At 46.0% G+C, this 22,881-nt stretch overlaps 2 protein-coding genes and 1 long non-coding RNA gene across 7 annotated transcripts in view; all 3 read right to left on the bottom strand.

Moving 5' to 3' along the window:
• Positions 1 to 805: 805 nt before the first annotated feature.
• On the bottom strand, positions 806 to 3,767 carry LOC110485666 (uncharacterized). The gene is made up of 3 exons (XM_021556769.3): positions 2,847 to 3,767; positions 2,103 to 2,341; positions 806 to 1,444 (listed from the first exon to the last, which is right to left on the bottom strand). Exons 1-3 carry the CDS (start codon positions 3,033 to 3,035, stop codon positions 1,249 to 1,251), a joined length of 624 nt encoding a protein of 207 aa, XP_021412444.2. The 5' UTR covers positions 3,036 to 3,767; the 3' UTR covers positions 806 to 1,248.
• A 946-nt stretch (positions 3,768 to 4,713) lies between these two features.
• On the bottom strand, positions 4,714 to 6,056 carry LOC110485661 (uncharacterized). Its single transcript, XR_002467955.3, has 2 exons — positions 5,855 to 6,056; positions 4,714 to 5,735 (listed from the first exon to the last, which is right to left on the bottom strand). It is a non-coding gene; the product is annotated as an uncharacterized LOC110485661 (long non-coding RNA).
• Positions 6,057 to 7,442: 1,386 nt separating this feature from the next.
• Positions 7,443 to 22,881, bottom strand: part of LOC110487277 (uncharacterized) — a 34,327-nt gene continuing 18,888 nt past the window's right edge. For 2 of the 5 annotated variants that reach the window (XR_016485736.1, XR_016485735.1), the window contains exons 2-9: positions 20,577 to 20,628; positions 19,122 to 19,202; positions 16,070 to 16,185; positions 12,381 to 12,453; positions 10,962 to 10,992; positions 10,598 to 10,654; positions 8,078 to 9,832; positions 7,443 to 8,032 (exon numbers count right to left, since the gene is read on the bottom strand). Coding sequence is in view for 3 of the 5 variants with exons in the window: in XM_090195714.1 (XP_090051840.1) it covers positions 8,745 to 9,832; positions 10,598 to 10,654; positions 10,962 to 10,992; positions 12,381 to 12,453; positions 16,070 to 16,185; positions 19,122 to 19,202; positions 20,577 to 20,621 (1,491 nt within the window). In the remaining 2 variants the exon portion in view is untranslated. Of the gene's footprint in view, positions 9,833 to 10,597; positions 10,655 to 10,961; positions 10,993 to 12,380; positions 12,454 to 16,069; positions 16,186 to 18,100; positions 18,417 to 19,121; positions 19,203 to 20,576; positions 20,629 to 22,881 lie in introns of those variants that run through there. The other 3 variants (XM_090195714.1, XM_090195713.1, XM_090195715.1) reach the window with 2 other exon arrangements.

Below are 22,881 nucleotides of genomic sequence, written 5' to 3'. Positions count from 1 at the left end.
ATACTTTTGCATATATAGTGTATTTTACAGGGAGCACAAAGCTGACCTCCAATGGGACTGTCCCAGGATATTCCCATGTGCCGTGAGGTAACAGGGAGTTGGGAAGATGCAGATCAGTGGGATATAATATAATAGGATAATATCTCTCCTCATTAGCAACGAGGCTAAACTTGATCAAAGGAGCTTCAGGAAATGTGATGATCATTAAATATACATTTCCCACAGGGGGTATTGCATATAAACTTCATATTTTCTTTTATGGCTGGCAATTATTTTATATGGACAACTAGTGGTATGTAAAATATGTTTTCCATGTAATAAACATTGAATAAAGACATTAAACCAACAGCATATTACAAATGAGATCTGTAACAGGAATCTATAATCTGATAAAGCTAACCTTCTCACAACAAGGACTACACTGTACCAGTACAATGGTTACATACAGTGCATGGCACACACTGGGACATCACTTTAAAGGAGCCCCTCAATACCTAGTAAGTTTATGGCACCTACCTGTTGATGTGGTATCGTCTGTGCTGGTGACGACGCCACTGGGCTGGAACGTTCCTGATCTACAGGGGAGCTTCTTATTCTTGTTGTGGAATTTGGGACGTCGATCCTACAGGTACGTCATGTCTAATCAGAACCAAGTGCCCAAGTAGGACCAAGTACCCAATAGTTCTGAAAGTAGGTTACTCTCTCCCTGGCCCTGTCCATGTCCGTACTCACACCCACATTTCCCCCCTTGCTTGTGCACGCCCACATCTGCAGAAACACTCTCTCACTCACAAATGGCAAATTGTTCACTGTTCCATCCAGTTTAATCTGAGAATTAATAGTATGAGAACTTTAAAGCATGGACAAATGAGGTTATGCCAAATTATACAAAAGTAATCCAATTATAAAATAATTTTCTTTCCCATTGTGCATAGAGTTTGGAGCGGTCCTAATGACGTCCTGACATTCCTGCTGGATCCCACTGTCTCTGTGAATTAGCTTCAGCTCTGGGACATTAAATCAGTCTGTGAACGAAATTACATCTGTTAAAGAGGCAAAGAAGACAGAATAATATGACAAATCCTGCATCTTTTTTCCCCCTCAAAATTCTACAGGTCATCGACAAACAGTAAACACAGAAATGTTGGATTACAAAACAGATGACAGAAAACGTGTCTCTACATCGGTCTCACGGCCCCCACTCTCTGATCACACTGATCGAGCTTCGTCTTCGTCTTCTCCTCCTCCTCAGTGTTTCCAGGGGAGCTCATAGGAACCACAGAGGGCATTCCCTGGCTCCATCACCACTGGCGGCGGCAGCCCCATACACTCCACCTGTTTCCTGAACTCCTCCATCTCCTCTTCCTCCACCTCTCTCCCACCCTCCGTCTTCCTCAGCAGGTACAGGTCCGTAGACTCCCTCCTCCTGGAGCTCACCTCCCACCTAAAAAAATAATTATACTTTACTGTTGTACTTTGCTTTCTTGTACTCACACCAGCACTTGTTTTTCTTCCTGGCACTGGTTTAGCTGATAGAGCGTATTCAACTCTTACCCTACGAGATCCAGAGCCTGCTGGTTCTTCTGTTCTACCTGATAATTAATTTCACCCACCTGGTGTCCCAAGTCTAAATCAGTCCCGGTCCAGAGTTGAGTTTGAGGGTGATAGAGGCTATCCACTGGGCACACACTGGTTGAATCAATGTTGTTTCCACGTCATTTCAGTGAAATGACTTCTGTGCCCAGTGGGTGTTTTGAAGAACGGTTCACTTGCAGTGATTGTAATGCAGTATGTGGTTGTTTCTACCTACCTGACCTGAGTTGAATAGCCTACACCAGTGTTTCTCAACTCCAGTCCTAATCTACCCCCAACAGTACACATTCTTGCTGTAGCCCTGGGCAACCACACCTGACTCAACTTGTCAAGGCCTTGGTGATTAGTTGACTAGTAGAATCAGGTGTGTTTTGTGTGGATCTCCAACAGAAACGTGGGTACACCTGGACCAGAGTTGAAAAACACTGGAATACCCCCTAACAGTAAGTTGTTCTGGATAAGAGTGTCTGCTAAAATGGCTCAAATGTACAATTCTATAAATGACCCACTTCATCACCAGACAGTCTGGGCAGGAGGTCTCCAGGAAGACCCCAGTGAGGTTGAATCGGCCCCCCACGTCGAACTGGAAGGTGCTGTTGTCGTTGATGAGTGAGATATTGTAGGTTAGAGACTTGCATCGGCTGCCGAAACGGTTAGTCTGGGTGTAGTGGACGGTTGTGGTGGTGTTGGAGTTCTGGGTGGTGTTGGGGGTAGAGGGTGAAAACTCCATGGTGATGCCGTCTCTGGTCTGTGAGAGAGATGAGATGTGATTATTATTCGTTTTCATACAGAAACCACTATAGAAACAATCCATACAACATACAAAATTGCCACAGAACAATTACCGGTACATTGAATGTGGAAAGGCAGGTTAAATGTAGCCTAGATGACAAGTGTGCTACAAATATATTTAAAGGGGGCAATCTGCAGATGTTACATCCATTTTTGGACTTAAATATTTATGATATGTACCCATTGATTCTTGAAGAATAGAACTTATAAATGCCTCATGAGCTTAGTTCAACTGTCATACCCCATACAGAACCCCAAATATAAGCTTGTTTCAATCCAATGTTTTGTAAACATTGTAAATGCCTCAAAACATGCTTAAAACTATAATTGTGATATCTTGGATGGTCAGTCCTTGCTTTCATAACTCACATTTTTCCAGGCCTATCCCTTGTTTTAACTTTGGACCAGGGTCCGCATAGGACTCTAGGGAATAGGGTGCCACATAGTGGATAGGGTGCTACCTTGAGACTCTCCAGGGATGCAGGGTGGCTCAGGCTGCCTGCGACGAGGGCCCATTTCCTCAAGAGCTGCTGGTCTAGTCGTGGTGGATCCATGGGCTTAAGGAGGTCCTCACAGGCTAGAGCTGCAGCAGGAGCTGATTGGCTAAAAGACAGGAAGTACAGGAAAGTCGTGGCACATAGAGCGAACATGGCTTCAGTGTCTAGGTCTCACTATATCTATGCACCAGTATATCTATCTACTGTGGGTCTATCTATAGCTATAGAATCTACGATATGTATCACTATATCTATCTTATATATATCACTATACCTACAGCATCTATCTACTGTATGTCTATGTGTCATTGATGTGTCTGTGTGTATGGACCACTGGTGCTGGGATTGAGGGGCCCAGTCTTATAGCTCTGCTATGGTACAATGTTCTTCAATGTCAGAAAGTTCCACAGTTGCAGAGTACCAGTAAACTGGCACTTTTCCAAGGCAATTCCAAGGTTGTGAAATAAAAACGATACTTTTTGTTAATCTATGTTCTGTGCTTATCTGGTGAAAAGTTGCATGCTTTTATCTGAGACATTATTCCATAGTGTCAAACATGAAACAATCCATGAGACTCATTTACGTCTAGTATTCTCCTAACTCTTCTAGTGTTCTCCTAACTCTTCTAGTGTTCTCCTAACGCTTCTAGTGTTCTCCTAACTCTTCTAGTGTTCTCTTAACTCTTCTAGTGTTCTCCTAACGCTTCTAGTGTTCTCCTAACTCTTCTAGTGTTCTCCTAACTCTTCTAGTGTTCTCCTAACTCTTCTAGTGTTCTCCTAACTCTTCTAGTGTTCTCCTAACTCTTCTAGTGTTCTCCTAACGCTTCTAGTGTTCTCTTAACTCTTCTAGTGTTCTCTTAACTCTTCTAGTGTTCTCCTAACTCTTCTAGTGTTCTCTTAACTCTTCTAGTGTTCTCCTAACTCTTCTAGTGTTCTCTTAACCCTTCTAGTGTTCTCTTAACTCTTCTAGTGTTCTCCTAACTCTTCTAGTGTTCTCTTAACCCTTCTAGTGTTCTCTTAACTCTTCTAGTGTTCTCCTAACTCTTCTAGTGTTCTCCTAATTCTTCTAGGATTCTCCTAGTTTTTCTGCAGGCATACAGTGTATCAATTGTGTTATTGACTATACGTTTGTTTATCCCATGTGTAACTCTGTTTTGTTTTATCTTGGCCAGGCCGCAGTTGTAAATGAGAACTTTTTCTCAACTAGCCTACCTGGTTAAATAAAGGTGAAATAACATTTTAAGAATTGCTCTGGTACAATACACAGTGCAATTGACCTTTTGTACGTTCAGAACACTGGTGTGGCTTAGCGTCGTACCACAACTAGGTATTTATTTAACAATTCTAACTTTTACTTTCATGTCTACAAATGCCTAGTTGTGGAAATGGGAACACCCTGGATAAAAACAGGTTTGTATTGTTCGTAGAGATTCTGCCTTTGTTGACAAGAAAAGTTTGGCTTGTAAAACCCTATGGTTTAGAGTTGGTTGATTTTCCGGATTGACGGACCTTCATGTCTTGTAAAGTATTATTTGAGCTGTTCTTGCCATAATATGGACTTGGTATTTTACCAAGTAGGGCTATCTTCTGTATACCTTGTCACAACACAACTGATTGGCTCAAACATATTAAGAAGAAAATACATTTCACAAATTAACAAGGCACACCTGTTAATTGAAATGCATTCCAGGTGACTACTTCATGAAGCTGGTTTAGAGAATTCCAAGAGTGTGCAAAGCTGTCATCAAGGCTAAGGGTGGCTACTTTTAAAGAATCTAAAATATATTTTGATTTGTTTAACACTTTTGGTTACTACAAGGATTCCATATGTGTTATTTCATAGTTTTGATGTGTTCACTTTTATTCTACAATGTAGAAAACAGTACAAATGAAGAAAAACCCTTGAATGAGTAGGTGTGTCCAAACATTCGACTGGTACTGCACTTCAAAATACACAATATACAAATATCTTTAAAATCCTAAATATTCTTAAAATGTGAGAACATTCGATCGAAAATATTTTGGGGGGTATTATTTCGGTTTATAACACCACAGCAGATGAATCTGATGCGTAAGCTAAAAGTGAAGCCAGACAGCGTTCTCCACTACATGGTTTCCCAACCCTCTCCTCGCACCCCAGACGTTTCACATTTTTGTTTTAACCCTGAACTGGCACATCTGATTCAAATAGTCAACACCCAAAACGAGTTCCTGTAAAACTGCAGGCCTTAACACTGAGTAAGTGTAATGGCATCAGCTCCTAACAAAGTCTTAATTTAGCTCTGAATAGTGTGGACCCTATAGTCTGGAAAAGTGTTAAATTGAACACTCAGAGTTGATTCAACGCTGAAGAATTTGCTGTGAACATCCCTACTGGATTCCACTGTCTCTGTGAATGAACTGAAGCTCTGGGACTTTAACTCAATGAATGTCATTAAAGCTGTTAAAGAAGCCAAGACGACAGAATAGGATAAATCATCCAGTACAGTACAAGCATACAGTACATTGACAAACAGTACATACAGAACTGATTTATTACAAAACAGAAAAAGTGTCTCCACGTCTCTCTCTCACTGCCCCCACTCTCCCAGAATCTATACTTCCATCACATTAATGGATCTTCTTCTACCCGTCTTAAGAGGGCAGGGAATCAGGGACGAGAGGAATCACAGAGGGATTCCCCAAGCTACATCAGCACTGGCGGCGGGAAGCCCCAGGCACGCCACGTTTCCTGAACTCCTCCATCTCCTCTTCCTCCACCTCAGTCCCGTCCCGCCCTCCACCTCTGTCCCGTCCTGCCCTCCACCTTCCTCAGCAAGTACAGGTCTGTGGACTCCCTTATTACGGAGCTCACCTTGTATTGAAAAGGAGATGAGATACCATTACCTTAGCTTGAAGAACATCTTTAATGGGACCAAATAGGTTTATGTTACACAGAGCATTATGGGTACTGTAGTTAATCATGCTACCCACCTCATCACCAGGAAGTCTGGGCAGGAGGTCTCCAGGGAGACCCCAGTGATGTTCCAAAAGCCCCTCATGTCTAACTGAAAGGTGCTGTTGCCGTTGACAATGGAGATGCTGTCGGGTATATACATTACTTACACCAGCCGCCATGCCGGTTCCGGTTCTGGTGTTGGTAGCAGATGTAAACTCCATGGTGACTGTCTTATCTCTGTGAGAGAAGAGATGTGGTTATTATTCGTTTTCATACAGCAGCCACAAAAACAATAGAAACAATCACAATATAAAAAAACAATAAAAAAACAATTACAATGAATAATGGGGAATGACAAGTAACATGCAATTTAATCCAAAATGGCACCCCATTCCCTATATAAAGCTTTAATTTAGACCACGGACAAAAGCAGTGCTCTACATACAGGGAAGAGGGTGCCATGTAGGGAATAGGGTGCTACCTTGAGAGCCAACATGGTTGAGTAATACCAGAGGTGGCTCACACTGTCTGCGACGAGGGCCCATCTTCCCAAGAACTGCTGGTCTAGTCGTGGTGGATCCATGGGCTTAAGGAGGTCCTCACAGCCTAGAGCAGCAGCAGGAGCTGATTGGCTCGAAGACAGGAAGCAGAGGAGAGCTGTGGCATATAGAGCGAACATGGCTTCAGTATCTAGGTTTCACTATATCTATACACCATTTCTACAGTATATCTATCATATCTCCAACATGTATCACTATATTTCTCTTGTATTTCTCTTGTATTTCTATATCATATACTTCATTGATGTGTCTGTGTGTATAGAACACTGGTGCTGGGATAGAGGGGTCCAGTCAAAGCTCTGCTGTCCTGCTATGGTGAAATGTTCTTCAAATGTCAGAAAGTTGCACAGTTGTAGAGTGCCAGGAAAATGACTATTTTCTATGGCAAATTCCAGGATTGCAAAATAAAAAAAGCTTTTTTTAATGCTCATCTCATGTACAGTTGTGTGCTCATTTGAACCAGTGATCTGGTATAGTATACTTTTAAGTAATAAGGCACGAGAGGGGTGTGGTATTTGGCCAATATACCACAGCTAAAGGCTGTTCTTATGCACGAATCAACACGGAGTGCCTGGATACAGGCCATGATATATTGGCCACATACCACAAACCCCTGAGGTGTCTTATTGCTATTATAAACTGGTTACCAAGGAAACAAATGACTGGTTTTGTCATACCCGTGCTATACGGTCTGATATGCCACAGCGATCAGACAATCAGCATCCAGGGCACAAACCACACAGTTTATAAAATACAATTGACCTTTGCTATGTTCAGAGCACTGGTGTGGCAAAAGCCTCTGTGGGAAAAAGTTAGTGTCTGCATCCCAAATGGCACCCTAATGCTCAAGAGCCCTGGTCAAAGGTAGTGCCCAAGGGACCTGGTCAAGGGTAGTGCACTATGAAGGGAGCGGGGTGCCATTTGGGATGCACCGTTGTGTGTTTGGACTCTTCCCGTCAAAGGTTACTCCATAATCTGTGTGTTTTAGCTTAGAATGGAGCAACATGGTAGTTTTTCATTGTCCAATGTTGACAAATGGTGAGACAGGAGACAGGACATCAAATAATATTTCACAAGTGTCAGTTTAATCACTAAACCATTATTGATTAGTTCAAAAGTATCCTGTTGAAAGAAAGATATGCATAAACCCCCCTCCCACTTGATTTCATGGTGGCTATATACATGTCAGAGCACTGTTTGTATTCTATGGAAAATACACTGAGAAAATAAAATGCATAGAATTTAGATATAAAAACATACTTTCCCTTTAACAATTGATAATGGACCAAAATAAGATTGAGAAATGTTGACTCCAATGCTTCCCACAGTTGTGTCAAGTTGGTTGGAGCTGTTGCAGTTCTTAACACTGAAACCGGTGCGCCTGACACCTGTTACCAAACCCTGTGCAAAGGCATTTCAATAGGTTGATTGCCCATTGACCCTCAATGGCACACATGCACAATCCATGTGCAAGTGGATTTAACAAGTGACATCAATAAGGGATCATAGCTTTCACCTGGTCAGTCTGTCATGGAAAGAGTAGGTGTTCCTAATGTTTTGTACAGTCAGTGACCTACTTTCAACCAGAGACCATAGACCATGGGCAACAGTAGAGCACTTTGTTAGGACTAGGGTTTCATTTGTGACACATACCTACTGTACTGGTCATGATTCAACCCTCAGGCCTTTGACACATACCTACTGTACTGGTCATGATTCAATCCTCAGGCCTTGCATTGGACAAAATAAGATAAGGGCCTTCGATAAGCATTTCCCTTGTAAAATAATTCACTAAAAACACACATAAGCGCCCCCCCAAACAGAATTCCTATCACAGCCTGCACAGTTCAGTTTAAAGCAGGTTCTGTGTGAATAGTAGGGTGGATACACAGATACAGCATAATGGATCAAGACTGGTCTTTCATTCTCAGTACCAGCCAACAGTAACACAGGCAAGGCTGACAGGGTTGTGTTCATTAGGAAAAAAACTTGAGTTCATCAGGGTTGTGTTCATCAGGGTTGTGTTCATCAGGGTTGTGTTCATCAGGGTTGTGTTCATCAGGGTTGTGTTCATCAAAATAAAAAAAACTGACTCGAACAGGGAGGGCCTACCTGGACCTGGTCCAATAAGAAAAACACTGGTTTTGAATTTTCATTTCAAAGCACTTCGCCCTACTGAACAAAACCCAGGTTCCTCTGGATGGGTAACTGAGCTATACCCTTAGGGAAGGAGATCCACAAGGCACTTCAGTAATAACACCATCATTCACAGTGTTAGAGGCAGACTCAAGTCCCTCTTGTAGTATTACACAGAGAAAGCATTGGAGAATTTGGTAGAGAGATAGAGAGCGAACAAAATGATTGATCACATGACAGAGCAGCACTGGCAGGTCTTGCGTTTGGGAGCCATATCGACCCCTCCCTCCGCCTCTCCCCTGGTAGCGGTCAGTGTCTCTGGGGTGGCTGGAGCCTGCTCCCCCAAGGCCAGGGTCTGGGCCTTGGATGGGAACAGCAGGGGCTCCTGCTCTGGCTCAGTCCGGGGCTCCACTAGGGACACCTCCAGGAACTGGCCCCCAGGGAGGATGGCTGATTCTGGGGCCAGCGAGGCCTCCTCTTCCCCCTTGACTTCCACTTCAGTCTTCACTTCCACATCGCCCTCTGCCGGCTCGCCTGCAGCCTCTCCCTCTGCGTCGGGCCTGGGGGTGAGTAAGGTCTCAGAGTAGATGGGAACGGCAGCCACAACGCCATCATCTGGGGCCTGCAAGTCAGACACAGGAGCTTCCTCTACTGGCTGCGCCTCTTCCTCTCCACCACTGTTTCCCACACCCTCCATCTGTCTTTCTCCTAAATCTCCTATTACTGTGTCCATCTGTCCTTCTCCTAAATCTCCTATTACTGTGTCCATCTGTCCTTCTCCTAAATCTCCGGTTACTGTGTCCATCTGTCCTTCTCCTAAATCTCTAGTTACGGTGTCCATCTGTCCTTCTCCTAAACCTCTGGTTACTGTGTCTGCCTCTGTCTCAGTCTCTTTTGCTACTTCTGAGGACTCTTCAGGAGTTGTCTCTGGTTTCGTCTCCTCAATTCCTCCTTCCTCAGGAGATTCTGACCTCTGATTGGACACGGCTGAGTCTACTTCCTGTTCCTGACCCGTAGAGGAAAGATCATTTGCCAGCTCGTCTCCATCGTCATTGATAATCACTCGCTCCGCTCGCATCATGATCAGTCCTCCTTCCTCGATTACCGGAGCCTCGCCTGGCTCCGCCTCCGTGAGCCCCAGGAACGTCATGGTAATGGCACCATCTTCAGGGACGACTGTCACTGGACCGTTGGTGCTGTTGTGCAGTCCGCCTTCCTCTGATGCATTGTGGGTAGCAGCTTGCCCCTCCCCCTCTCCTCTCCCATTGGTGAGGATCTCAGCTCGTTCCAATAGTGCTGCCTCAACTGTTCCTAAAACTGTGACAAGACAGACAGATCATAGTTAGGAAATGTTTCAATCATCTTCCCAGTCTTCTATCAGCAAGACCCTTGGCAAGGATGCACATTAATCTTACCAAGCTCTGGAAAGTCCAGCTAGAATAGTGAGCACGGAAGAAGCAGGAGAGTGGAACATTTGTAGAAACTTGGAGAAAGTTATGGAGAGTAAAGGAGAAAGACAAGAAAAAAGAGGCCAGCCAATGGGACGAGTGATATTAGAAATCCAAAAGAAGTGAAGAGAGAGCAGCTTCCAGAATCAACGCTGTTCTGGACTCATGACAGAAGGTCCTAATGATAGGAGTGACATTTCAGCACCAAGCCAAAGGCATGTTGCCCATCCCTGTGACCCTGAATCTAACCAACCAGAACATTTCCACTGACTTGGCTTGTGTTGTGTGCTCTTTGCCCCATAGAAATAGAATTACTAGACCCATCATGGTGCAGCCAAACAGCAGTGGTCTAAAGGAATTTTCACGTTCTAGAAATTCTATTTCTATGCTTTCCCCTGATAACTTCACACATGAGATTCTTCATCAGCATCAATTTATATGTATTCCATCTCATTCAAATGCATAGATACTGTATGCATGTATGAACTTCCACTGACGAATGAATACAACGTGTTGCCTTTGTAATACAAATACCATCAAAGGCCAGTACAGTCTGTAGTGTCTTCTGGGACTAGAACCCATTTCAGTTGATTCAGAGTAAGGAGAGATGAAGGTAACATTGTTAACCCCTTACCGGATTCAGCCTCTACTTCTTCCTGTCCATTCTCCAAGATAACAGCTTGGTCTGCTTCTGTGGGAATATATGGAAATAAGACTCTTTTTAAAATCAGTGTTTATTAAGCCCACCATTCAACATTCAACTGTCCCGATTCTGTTCAAATTTATTGGGTTATTTACGATGTCTTTTTACCCCACATCACATTCACTACCAACTCAAGCAGAAACAAAGACGTATTCTTTTATCTTTCAACAATTCAATTGATTGGGTCAAGTAATATCAAGCTAGTGGAACAACGACCGCTACCAGCGGTTGCTAACAGTAACCGGTGGTGACAGCTAGACAGTCGCTCATTCATTCAGAGACGGGTGACACCTACCTGCTGTAGCCTCCACCACCACCGCTGCATTCTATTGGAGGAGACAGACAGGGGCGGGGTTAGACACTCCAACCACATGCCATTCTTTTATTCTTTTCAGTCTCAAGTTGTAACCGTGACCCTAGATGAGGAATGCCATTATAAAAAGGGTAGATGAGCAATGTCGTTCACGCATTTTCAACCCACAAGAGGGAGCTAATGAGCTAATGAGACTTTAGAGCTAATGAGACTTTAGGGCCCACCCTCCACCAGCGACTACTCAATACTAAATATCCCTACTTTAAAAAGGCAGACTCAGTGAAATGACGTTGCCACAAGCAGCACCGCAGATATTGAGATGAGTGAGATGCAAAGACTTCCCTCTCACACAGTATCTGCGCGTGTGTACGGGGTTCTCTCAGTTACAGCCTGGTAGCCAGGGCACCGAAACAGCATAGAAGTTGAGCCTCGCGCTTCAGCGCTCTTAGTTGTTACGGAAATTGACCCACTATGCCGTTTACTTTCTGCTTCTACGTCAGATCACCGAGTCAACCTTTAAAATCAAAAGCCCAGTGTTGAGGGTAGTCCCATCTCTGCCATGCCACAAAAACCCCCACTATCATACGAGTCAACCTTCACAGGTCTGCTCCTTGGCTACGAGACTAAACAACACGCTCGGTGTGTGATTCCCGTCTCTACAACCTCTAAAATCAAAGGTTAGGAGAAGAAATACAAAAAAAAGACTTGAAGAGGAGGAGAATTCTTTGTTGTAAAATACAAGGTCATTCTGAGGTAAACAGTCGCGGTTGCCTTGAGGTGGAGCGATTACACACGTCTAAGTGGTACATTGTTGATGCACGGAGGGCTTGGTCTTGGTAAAGCTCCTGCTTCTGAACGAGAGGGGCTACATCAAAGCTGCATGAACGTATTATTATGGGAAAATGTATTATTCCTCCGAAAGGAGCCTCGTCGGTCAGGACTGGTGGGAAGAACGGACGTAATGATCGGGGCTGCTTGTTCTAGCATGTATTCTACCCATTCAATTGGTCTGCGTGCATCAGTGAGTGTTTGTGTGCGTTACTCACAGCTTGGCCATCCTAATTCTCTATGTGTCTGTAGGTGTGTGTAGGTGTCTGTAGGTGTCTGTAGGTGTCTGTAGGTGTCTGTAGGTGTCTGTAGGTGTCTGTAGGTGTCTGTAGGTGTCTGTAGGTGTCTGTAGGTGTCTGTAGGTGTCTGTAGGTGTGTGTAGGTGTGTGTAGGTGTGCACATTTTAGTGCCAGATGTCCTCACAAGAGTAGTAAACCAAGTGAGGCCAGTCCTGACTTGTAAAAAATATATTTTTCGGCTTTGAATTAGAGTTTAGGGGAAAAATGTGAATCAATTGTTGGTCCCCAAAAGGTCTTCACAAGTATAGTAAGACATAGTGTGTGTGTCACTCACAGCTCGGCCATCTTCCATCTGCTGCTCCAGTTTCTCCTCCTCCTCCGCTAACCGTTGACTCTCTGTCTGCAACCTGACACACACACAGACACACAGTTCTTTAGCGTTCGGTTCCAACCTCAGCCAGAACAAACCCTTCACTTTTAACCTCACATTGATAAAAAGGTAGTGCTATAAGAAACTTACAATACATGCAAATACACTACGAGGTGCAGAGACTATAACCACTACGAGGTGCAGAGACTATAACCACTACGAGGTGCAGAGACTATAACCCCTACGAGGTGTAGAGACTATAACCCCTACGAGGTGCAGAGACTATAACCACTACGAGGTGTAGAGACTATAACCACTACGAGGTGTAGAGACTATAACCCCTACGAGGTGTAGAGACTATAACCCCTACGAGGTGTAGAGACTATAACCCCTACGAGGTGTAGAGACTATAACCACTACGAGGTGTAGAGACTATAACCACTACGAGGTGCAGAGACTATAACCCCTACGAGGTGTAGAGACTATAACCACTACGAGGTGCAGAGACTATAACCCCTACGAGGTGTAGAGACTATAACCCCTACGAGGTGCAGAGACTATAACCACTACGAGGTGCAGAGACTATAACCCCTACGAGGTGCAGAGACTATAACCCCTACGAGGTGTAGACTATAACCCCTACGAGGTGTAGACTATAACCCCTACGAGGTGTACTACGAGGTGTAGAGACTATAACCCCTACGAGGTGCAGACTATAACCCCTACGAGGTGTAGACTATAACCCCTACGAGGTGTAGACTATAACCCCTACGAGGTGTACTACGAGGTGTAGAGACTATAACCCCTACGAGGTGCAGATACTATAACCCCTACGAGGTGTAGAGACTATAACCTCTACGAGGTGTAGACTATAACCCCTACGAGGTGTACTACGAGGTGTAGAGACTATAACCACTACGAGGTGCAGAGACTATAACCACTACGAGGTGCAGAGACTATAACCCCTACGAGGTGCAGAGACTATAACCCCTACGAGGTGTAGACTATAACCCCTACGAGGTGTAGACTATAACCCCTACGAGGTGTACTACGAGGTGTAGAGACTATAACCCCTACGAGGTGCAGACAATAACCCCTACGAGGTGTAGACTATAACCCCTACGAGGTGTAGACTATAACCCCTACGAGGTGTACTACGAGGTGTAGAGACTATAACCCCTACGAGGTGCAGATACTATAACCCCTACGAGGTGTAGAGACTATAACCTCTACGAGGTGTAGACTATAACCCCTACGAGGTGTACTACGAGGTGTAGAGACTATAACCACTACGAGGTGTAGAGACTATAACCCCTACGAGGTGCAGAGACTATAACCCCTACGAGGTGTAGAGACTATAACCCCTACGAGGTGCAGAGACTATAACCACTACGAGGTGCAGAGACTATAACCACTACGAGGTGCAGAGACTATAACCCCTACGAGGTGCAGAGACTATAACCACTACGAGGTGCAGACTATAACCCCTACGAGGTGTAGACTATAACCCCTACGAGGTGTACTACGAGGTGTAGAGACTATAACCCCTACGAGGTGCAGAGACTATAACCCCTACGAGGTGTAGAGACTATAACCCCTACGAGGTGTAGACTATAACCCCTACGAGGTGTACTACGAGGTGTAGAGACTATAACCCCTACGAGGTGCAGATACTATAACCCCTACGAGGTGTAGAGACTATAACCTCTACGAGGTGTAGACTATAACCCCTACGAGGTGTACTACGAGGTGTAGAGACTATAACCACTACGAGGTGTAGAGACTATAACCACTACGAGGTGCAGAGACTATAACCACTACGAGGTGCAGAGACTATAACCACTACGAGGTGCAGAGACTATAACCCCTACGAGGTGCAGAGACTATAACCACTACGAGGTGCAGACTATAACCCCTACGAGGTGTAGACTATAACCCCAACGAGGTGTACTACGAGGTGCAGAGACTATAACCCCTACGAGGTGCAGAGACTATAACCCCTACGAGGTGTAGAGACTATAACCCCTACGAGGTGTACTACGAGGTGTAGAGACTATAACCCCTACGAGGTGTAGAGACTATAACCCCTACGAGGTGCAGAGACTATAACCCCTACGAGGTGTAGAGACTATAACCCCTACGAGGTGTAGAGACAATAACCCCTACGAGGTGCAGAGACTATAACCCCTACGAGGTGCAGAGACTATAACCCCTACGAGGTGCAGAGACTATAACCCCTACGAGGTGCAGAGACTATAACCCCTATGAGGTGCAGAGACTATAACCCCTACGAGGTGCAGAGACTATAACCCCTACGAGGTGTAGAGACTATAACCCCTACGAGGTGTAGAGACTATAACCCCTACGAGGTGTAGAGACTATAACCTCTACGAGGTGTACTACAAGGTGTAGAGACTATAACCCCTACGAGGTACAGAGACTATAACCCCTACAAGGTGTAGAGACTATAACCCCTACGAGGTGCAGAGACTATAACCCCTACGAGGTGTAGAGACTATAACCCCTACGAGGTGTAGAGACTATAACCCCTACGAGGTGCAGAGACTATAACCCCTACGAGGTGTAGAGACTATAACCACTACGAGGTGTACTACGAGGTGCAGAGACTATAACCCCTATGAGGTGTAAAGACTACGAGGTGTACTACGAGCTGCAGAGATTACGAGGTGTACTACGAGGTGCAGAGACTACAAGCCCTACGAGGTGCAGAGACTACAAGCCCTACGAGGTGCAGAGACTACAAGCCCTACGAGGTGCAGAGACTACAAGCCCTACGAGGTGCAGAGACTACAACCCCTACGAGGTGCAGAGACTACAAGCCCTACGAGGTGCAGAGACTACAAGCCCTACGAGGTGCAGAGACTACAAGCCCTACGAGGTGCAGAGACTACAACCCCTACGAGGTGCAGAGACTACAACCCCTACGAGGTGCAGAGACTACAACCCCTACGAGGTGCAGAGACTACAACCCCTACGAGGTGCAGAGACTACAACCCCTTCGAGGTGTAGAGACTATAACCACTAAGGTCACAGGTAGCCCTATACAGGTAATGTAGTGAGTATACAGGTAGCCCTATACAGGTAATGTAGTGAGTATACAGGTAGCCCTATACAGGTAATGCAGTGAGTATACAGGTAGCCCTATACAGGTAATGTAGTGAGTATACAGGTAGCCCTATACAGGTAATGCAGTGAGTATACAGGTAGCCCTATACAGGTAATGCAGTGAGTATACAGGTAGCCCTATACAGGTAATGCAGTGAGTATACAGGTAGCCCTATACAGGTAATGTAGTGAGTACACAGATAGCCCTATACAGGTAATGCGGTGAGTACACAGGTAGCCCTATACAGGTAATGTAGTGAGTACACAGATAGCCCTATACAGGTAATGCAGTGAGTATACAGGTAGCCCTATACAGGTAATGTGGTGAGTATACAGGTAGCCCTATACAGGTAATGTAGTGAGTATACAGGTAGCCCTATACAGGTAATGTAGTGAGTATACAGGTAGCCCTATACAGGTAATGTGGTGAGTATACAGGTAGCCCTATACAGGTAATGTAGTGAGTATACAGGTAGCCCTATACAGGTAATGTAGTGAGTATGGGGTGTATAATAGGATATTCCTACTTGTCTATGTGTTGCTCCATCTCCTGGGCCTGGGAGCCCCACAGCGGGGAACGAGGCTCTGAGGATGTGGGGGAAGAGGGGCCGTCCATCAGCCACTGGTCTCTAAGAGACTTCCTCTGGATGGAGAAAGAAAGTGCGAGAGAGGGAGGGAGGACACAGGGAGAGATTGAGGGAGGGAGGACACAGGGAGAGAGGAAGGGAGGAAGGACACATGGAGGGCACATGGAGAGAGGGAGGGAGGGAGGACACAGGGAGAGGGAGGACACAAGGAGAGCAAGAGAAGCATGTCAGTCAATATTGTCAACGTCATAGGCATCATCCAAATCATGCACTCCTACTCAGACACAACATGAGCTGAATGCAACATGGCATTGTCTTTAAATCTGACAGGTTTGTCTTCATTCTCACACACTATTGTTATGGTGTCAGCCGGTGGCTGTGACCTTTAAACCTCCCCATCCAATCAGCTTAGGTCACATCTCTCTATTAGACCTCATTCCCCACTCCACTTCCTTTCAGTAAACCGCTCAACAGGTGTCCCATCCCTTTAACTCTTCAATAAACCGCTCAATAGGTGCCCCATCCCTTTAACACTTCAATAAAGCCCTCAACAGGTGCCCCATCCCTTTAACACTTCAATAAACCGCTCAATAGGTGCCCCATCCCTTTAACTCTTCAATAAACCGCTCAATAGGTGCCCCATCCCTTTAACACTTCAATAAAGCCCTCAACAGGTGCCCCATCCCTTTAACACTTCAATAAACCGCTCAACAGGTGCCCCATCCCTTTAACACTTCAATAAACCGCTCAATAGGTGCCCCATCCCTTTAACACTTCAATAAAGCCCTCAACAGGTGTCCCATCCCTTTAACACTTCAATAAAGCCCTCAACAGGTGTCCCATCCCTTTAACACTTCAATAAAGCCCTCAACAGGTGCCCCATCCCTTTAACACTTCAATAAACCGCTCAATAGGTGCCCCATCCCTTTAACTCTTCAATAAACCGCTCAACAGGTGTCCCATCCCTTTAACACTTAAATAGCCGCTCAACAGGTGCCCCATCCCTTTAACACTCCAATAAAGCCCTCAATAGGTGCCCCATCCCATATCCCATACATTCGGACAGGAACACACTCCTTTCTGCCCCAAGTGTGCACTTGCTCACTTCACCTTATCGATTTAAGATTACTAGCCTATGCTTACACCAATCCAATGCTTTTAAATGCATGAGGGGGAGTGAATGAGTGTACGCTTTTGCGAGCAAGGTAACTAATTGGGACACAGGGTCTCTCCTATCCCACCACTCCCTTCCTATCCCACCACTCCTCTCCGCTGGCCCCCTCTCACCACCTCAGCTGAAGGTGAAATGCACAGCAGAGCACTGACAGGAAGTCTGCAGAGAGCACTTCCTTCCTGTTTCTGTAGCGGCACAGGTCCTCTCAGAGTGCCAAAATGTGTGTTTGCAGAACACCTCCCTCTAACCCAACAGGACTAATATGAAGTTCAATTAAATGTATTGTTTTCTCATTCTAAGAAATACCTAATCAAGAGGGCCAGAAGTTTGAGTGGTGGGGAAAACCCAGAAATTCAGATAAGTAAAAAGATGTGATGGGTCCGTACTCAAAAAGATGTCGCATAAACCTTATTATTTTATAATTAAATGTAGTATGTATTTTCACTGCATCAGGGATAGAGTACACAGACGTTTCGGCTTTACAGTGTGTAGGTACTGAAGAAGGCTGCAAAGACGAAACACCTGTGCACGCTATCCCCGACGCAGGGAAAATAGTCATCTATTATTGAAATACAGTAAGCTTTATGAGACATCTTTTTGAGTGCGGACACCCTCACAACTTTTTGCATAATTAAGAAATACCCATCGTCCTCCAAGAGTGGCTGAAAACAAAACAGTCCACCCCCTTCCCCCAGAGGACTAAAATCAGATCAGGTTACATGATTATAACAATTAGAAGGCTAAAGTACCTCTGTTGAACTGCGAGGCAGCAACTTTATAGGCTACTTTTACACTACCTTCAGAGTATGCCGCTTCAATGAGTCTGTTCCCTTAATAGACGACCTCTTTAAAACGGTCCATTTAAATGCATTTCACTGAGTGGACTTTGCAGTTAGCATTGCGTGGCTTCTTCTTATTCATGTTAGGCCACTTTAATAGCCCTTTTAAAGCTGTGTCTGGGTCTAGAGACCACTTCTGGTGACAGCCATTGAGAGGTCAATACTACCTTTACCTCTGAGGAGTACAGAGCAGGGTTTGTTCCTTCGGTAGTCGATACAGTACAGTTGCAGACAAGAGGCGTTATTGTAGGCTAGAAGTTAGCCAACCAAAAACGGTGGTTTATACAAGTTCGTTACAATTTAGCCTCATAAGGGTGGTTGGGGAAATCATTCTTGGAGGTGGATCCAGATAGCAGACTAAGGCAGACCAGTCACCTGAAACCAGTTCCTCATTGGGTGTACAAAAGCAAGGATTTGAGGAATGCGCCCCAGGGCAGTGGGAACGCCAATCTGGAAGTGGTGTGAAAACAATGGATCCGTCCAGTGCAGAGAGCAGAGCACGTAAACACACGCACACCATTCTAGTGAAGGAAGGCCAAACCTCCAAACTCTGGCAGGCCGTTTCAGGAAGGGTGTGTGTGTTCTCAAGTAGACTAGGAGTTGTGTGTTGCTTGGAATGGAGTTTGGAACTGAAGTAAGCCCCTTGCTAACAAGCTGGAATGAGTCCGTACAGAGTTTTGGCGGAACAACATTATGGCTACATTCTACATTTGTGGGGAAAGAAGAATGAGTGTGGGGGTTCTGTCCAGCATCCACCACCATATTCACAGAGAGAGCCTGTGTCTCTGAGTGTATGTGGTCACTTTTCTGACCAATTGACGTTACACTTCAGAATAAATAGTCCTACATAGTGAGAGGGGTGACGGGTCGGGGACAGTGAGAGGGGTGACGGGCCGGGGACAGTGAGAGGGGTGACGGGCCGGGGACAGTGAGAGGGTGATGGTCAGACCTTCAGAGTGTGTGTGTGTGTGTGTGTCACCTTGAGCTGCTGTAGCCTCAGCCGCTCCTCCTCCATCTCCCTCTTGGCCCTCTCCTGTTCCTCCTGCAGACGACGCTTCTCCTGAGAGAGAGGGGAGAGAGCGAGAGAGAGGGAGGAGAGAGCAAGAGAGAGGGAGAGAGAGGGGGGAGAGCAAGAGAGAGGGAGGAGAGAGCAAGAGAGAGGGGGGAGAGCAAGAGAGAGGGGGAGAGCAAGAGAGAGGGGGGAGAGCAAGAGAGAGGGGGAGAGCAAGAGAGAGGGGGAGAGCAAGAGAGAGGGGGAGAGCAAGAGAGAGGGGGAGAGCAAGAGAGAGGGGGGAGAGCAAGAGAGAGGGGGAGAGCAAGAGAGAGGGGGAGAGCAAGAGAGAGGGGGAGAGCAAGAGAGAGGGGGGAGCAAGAGAGAGGGGGGGAGTAAGAGAGAAGGGGGGAGCAAGAGAGAGGGGGGGAGAAAGAGAGAGAGAGGATGGAGGGGGGGAGAAAGAGAGAGAGAGGATGGAGGGGTGAGGGGGCACGAGAGAGAGGATGGAGGGGTGAGGGGGCGCGAGAGAGAGAGGATGGAGGGGTGAGGGGGCGCGAGAGAGAGAGGATGAGTGGTGAGGGGGCGCGAGAGAGAGAGGATGGAGGGGTGAGGGGGCGCGAGAGAGAGAGGATGAGTGGTGAGGGGGCGCGAGAGAGAGAGGATGGAGGGGTGAGGGGGCGCGAGAGAGAGAGGATGAGTGGTGAGGGGGCGCGAGAGAGAGAGGATGAGTGGTGAGGGGGCGCGAGAGAGAGAGGTGGAGGGGTGAGGGGGCGCGAGAGAGAGAGGATGGAGGGGTGAGGGGGCACGAGAGAGAGAGGATGGAGGGGTGAGGGGGCGCGAGAGAGAGAGGATGGAGTGGTGAGGGGGCGCGAGAGAGAGAGGATGGAGGGGTGAGGGGGCGCGAGAGAGAGAGGATGGAGTGGTGAGGGGGCGCGAGAGAGAGAGGATGGAGGGGTGAGGGGGCGCGAGAGAGAGAGGATGGAGGGGTGAGGGGGCGCGAGAGAGAGAGGATGGAGTGGTGAGGGGGCGCGAGAGAGAGAGGATGGAGGGGTGAGGGGGCGCGAGAGAGAGAGGATGGAGTGGTGAGGGGGCGCGAGAGAGAGAGGTGGAGTGATAAACAAAGAGGAAGAAAATAGAAACAGAGGGAGAATAAAGAGAAAACAGAAAGAAGAGGTGAAGATGTAAAAGAAAAGAGGAGAACACCTGGTCAAACCTGTCACACAGGAACCCTCACCATAGAGAGGTGGCCACCCTATAACAGTCACTGTGTCTCCATGGAAATACTGTGGCGTTGTTTTACTGGGCTGAGGGAGACGGCCTGGTGCGACACACTGCACTATGGGTAAATTATTCAGTAGCTACGGACATACAGCGCAAGGAGCAGTGCTTAGTTTCCATGGGCCTGTATGTGTGGTTGTGTGTGTCAGGTGCTTGACTCACAGTGATCGCCTGCAGTCTCTGTTGGTACTTCTCTGCCTCGTCCATCTTCAATCTGTGTGACAAGAAGTTAAAGGTTATAGGTCACAGATATCATTTACCTTAGGAAGTAGTTAAAGTGCTGCTCTAGGAACAGTTTAGCCTTTTAGAGCACAATTAATACGGTTATATGGACAGGTGGGGACCTGATCCTTGATCAGCACTCTGACCCTGAGATACCTGGAAGCCTTAGTTGTTTATCTGGACGTTTCTATCTAGCTTGTGTTGTTTCACATTACGTATCCCTTGTGACATGGCCTCAGGCATCACAAGGCAAATGACTGTGTAACTACATGTTTGTATCCTCACAGCTGACACACAGCGGGACAATATGACTAGCCTGACTTGGTACGTATGAACACAGCCTGGAGGATGTGCTGTACTCGCCAACCTTTATTATAGAGCCTTTGTTTCCTACAACGTAGAAACAGATCATATATGCCATTTAGCAGACGCTTTTATCCAAAGCCTGCATACATTTTACATACGGGTGGTCCCAGGAATTGAACCCACTATCCTGGCTTTGCAACCGCCATGCTCTACAAACTGATTTATAGAGAACCAGGAGATATACTTCTACTGTGTAGAAACAACAGTGATATTTCCTACTCCCCAAGGGAATACTGGAGACTAGACCCAACGCACACAAAATGATCAAGTCCACTAGAAAAACATGACAATGACTAGTTTATACCTGCGATCTGGTGTAAAAAGAAACCAATCCCCACCTACCCTTCATTCTTCTACACACAGTTCCTATCCTCTGCTCCAAGCCTTAGAAAACTCCCTGATACCTCCCTCAAACCCCAACCTCCCTGGTGTTTGGAGGCATTGGGGCTATGGCAGCTTATAACCAGCTTATGAGCCTCCGTAGGGACTACGTCAGGTCTCATGAGGAGCCAGGAATAGCAGTGAGGAGATAAACAAACCGTCTTTGATGAGGAGCATTGTTGAGCTCCCTACAGACCGAGTCTGATAATTAGATACAATATGATGATACACAGCAGAGAGAGGGAGAGAGAAAGTTGGAGAAAACTTGCACAATGACTTCGTATTAGTCCAAGAGGAGTGGTGATCTCCTACATGCTTCTACGCCACATGAGGGCCAGTGTGTAACAGACACTCCTTCCAGACCAGGTCCATACGCACTACACTGTTAACTCAATGACATTTACAAATCAAATTGTAAGTGTAGACTAACAGTGAAATGCTGACATACAGGTCCTTCCCAACAATGCAGAGAGAGAAATAATAACACAAGGAATAAATACACAATGAGTAACTAATATATATATATGTATATAGTGTCCGCTACAGTAGGTGAGAAACGTCATCTTATGGACCCACCACACTAGCTAGCGGTGACTAACGTTTATTTGGTTGGCATGGCTTCAGTGCAAACACTCTCAGAGCCTTGGTGTGAAACACACACAGTGTGTAAAAGGATGTATATTTGCCCTGTGGGGAGGCTACATGGTTTCTGCTAGCGTAGCGTTAGCACTTGCTGTGGGAACAGGTGGTTGTATAGCAGGGGCAGTAGCGTATCTTAATCATGACGGGCCCAGGTGCCCCAAAAAGCCGAAACGGGCCCCTACCACCACCCATATTTCCCTTAAAATGTCAATGATTTTGTTGGTACGGCTGTGTGTTAATATAACTAAGCATTGTAACAGCAGAGCAGAACCTAATCTAAGGGCACATTTGAAGCTGTTACCAGAGAAGCCGCAATATAGCCAATATATTCAGCACAAATACAAACAAAAAAAATCATAAAAATAACTTTTATCGGCAAATAATAGGCAATAGCCTATATTATAAAACATAAGTACATAGAGCAATCTCTCGACAGAAACACAGCTAATGACCCAGGACATGTTCGCTGAAGTCGTGCACGGTGGCAAAACTGACATACCGCTATTTCAAATGATCTGCCTCCTGCAGAGGCCGATAGCAAAAACACCAGCAAATCAATCAAGAGGAGTATTCAAACAGATCTGCTTAAATGGCAGCATGTCTCTTAACACTGTATGACACGCATGTGCTTACTAATTACTCATATAGCCTAGTTAAACGTATAGGCTATGATGACAATGAAATGGCTCAGTGGCCGTGCACCAAAACATGGTTTCCTAAGACAGATCGTGCATAGTCGTAGATTGACAAGCAATGTAGATTAATCTCAATAAATCTGGATTTAAATAGGCTGTCTGGGCAGCCTGCCCTGTAGAAAATATAAGCTTACTCACTCATTTGATTGACATTCGACGGG

The sequence above is a fragment of the Oncorhynchus mykiss genome, chromosome 13 (genome assembly GCF_057628025.1).
Source record: "Oncorhynchus mykiss isolate SJ-2025 chromosome 13, ASM5762802v1, whole genome shotgun sequence".
In the NCBI taxonomy this organism is placed as follows: Eukaryota; Metazoa; Chordata; class Actinopteri; order Salmoniformes; family Salmonidae; genus Oncorhynchus; species Oncorhynchus mykiss.
The sequence above is the reverse complement of the archived record's forward strand: the minus strand, read 5'-3'. Positions and strand labels throughout refer to the sequence as shown.

What these genes read in the sequence shown, in the direction of transcription:
- LOC110485666 (XM_021556769.3), bottom strand. Translation starts at nt 3,035, where the DNA reads ATGTTCGCTCTATGTGCCACGACTTTCCTGTACTTCCTGTCTTTTAGC. An exon ending in CATCCCTGGAGAGTCTCAAG is followed by an intron (nt 2,342 to 2,846) that starts GTAGCACCCTAT and finishes TCTCTCTCACAG; the next exon opens with ACCAGAGACGGCATCACCAT. An exon ending in CCAGACTGTCTGGTGATGAA is followed by an intron (nt 1,445 to 2,102) that starts GTGGGTCATTTA and finishes TTATTTTTTTAG; the next exon opens with GTGGGAGGTGAGCTCCAGGA.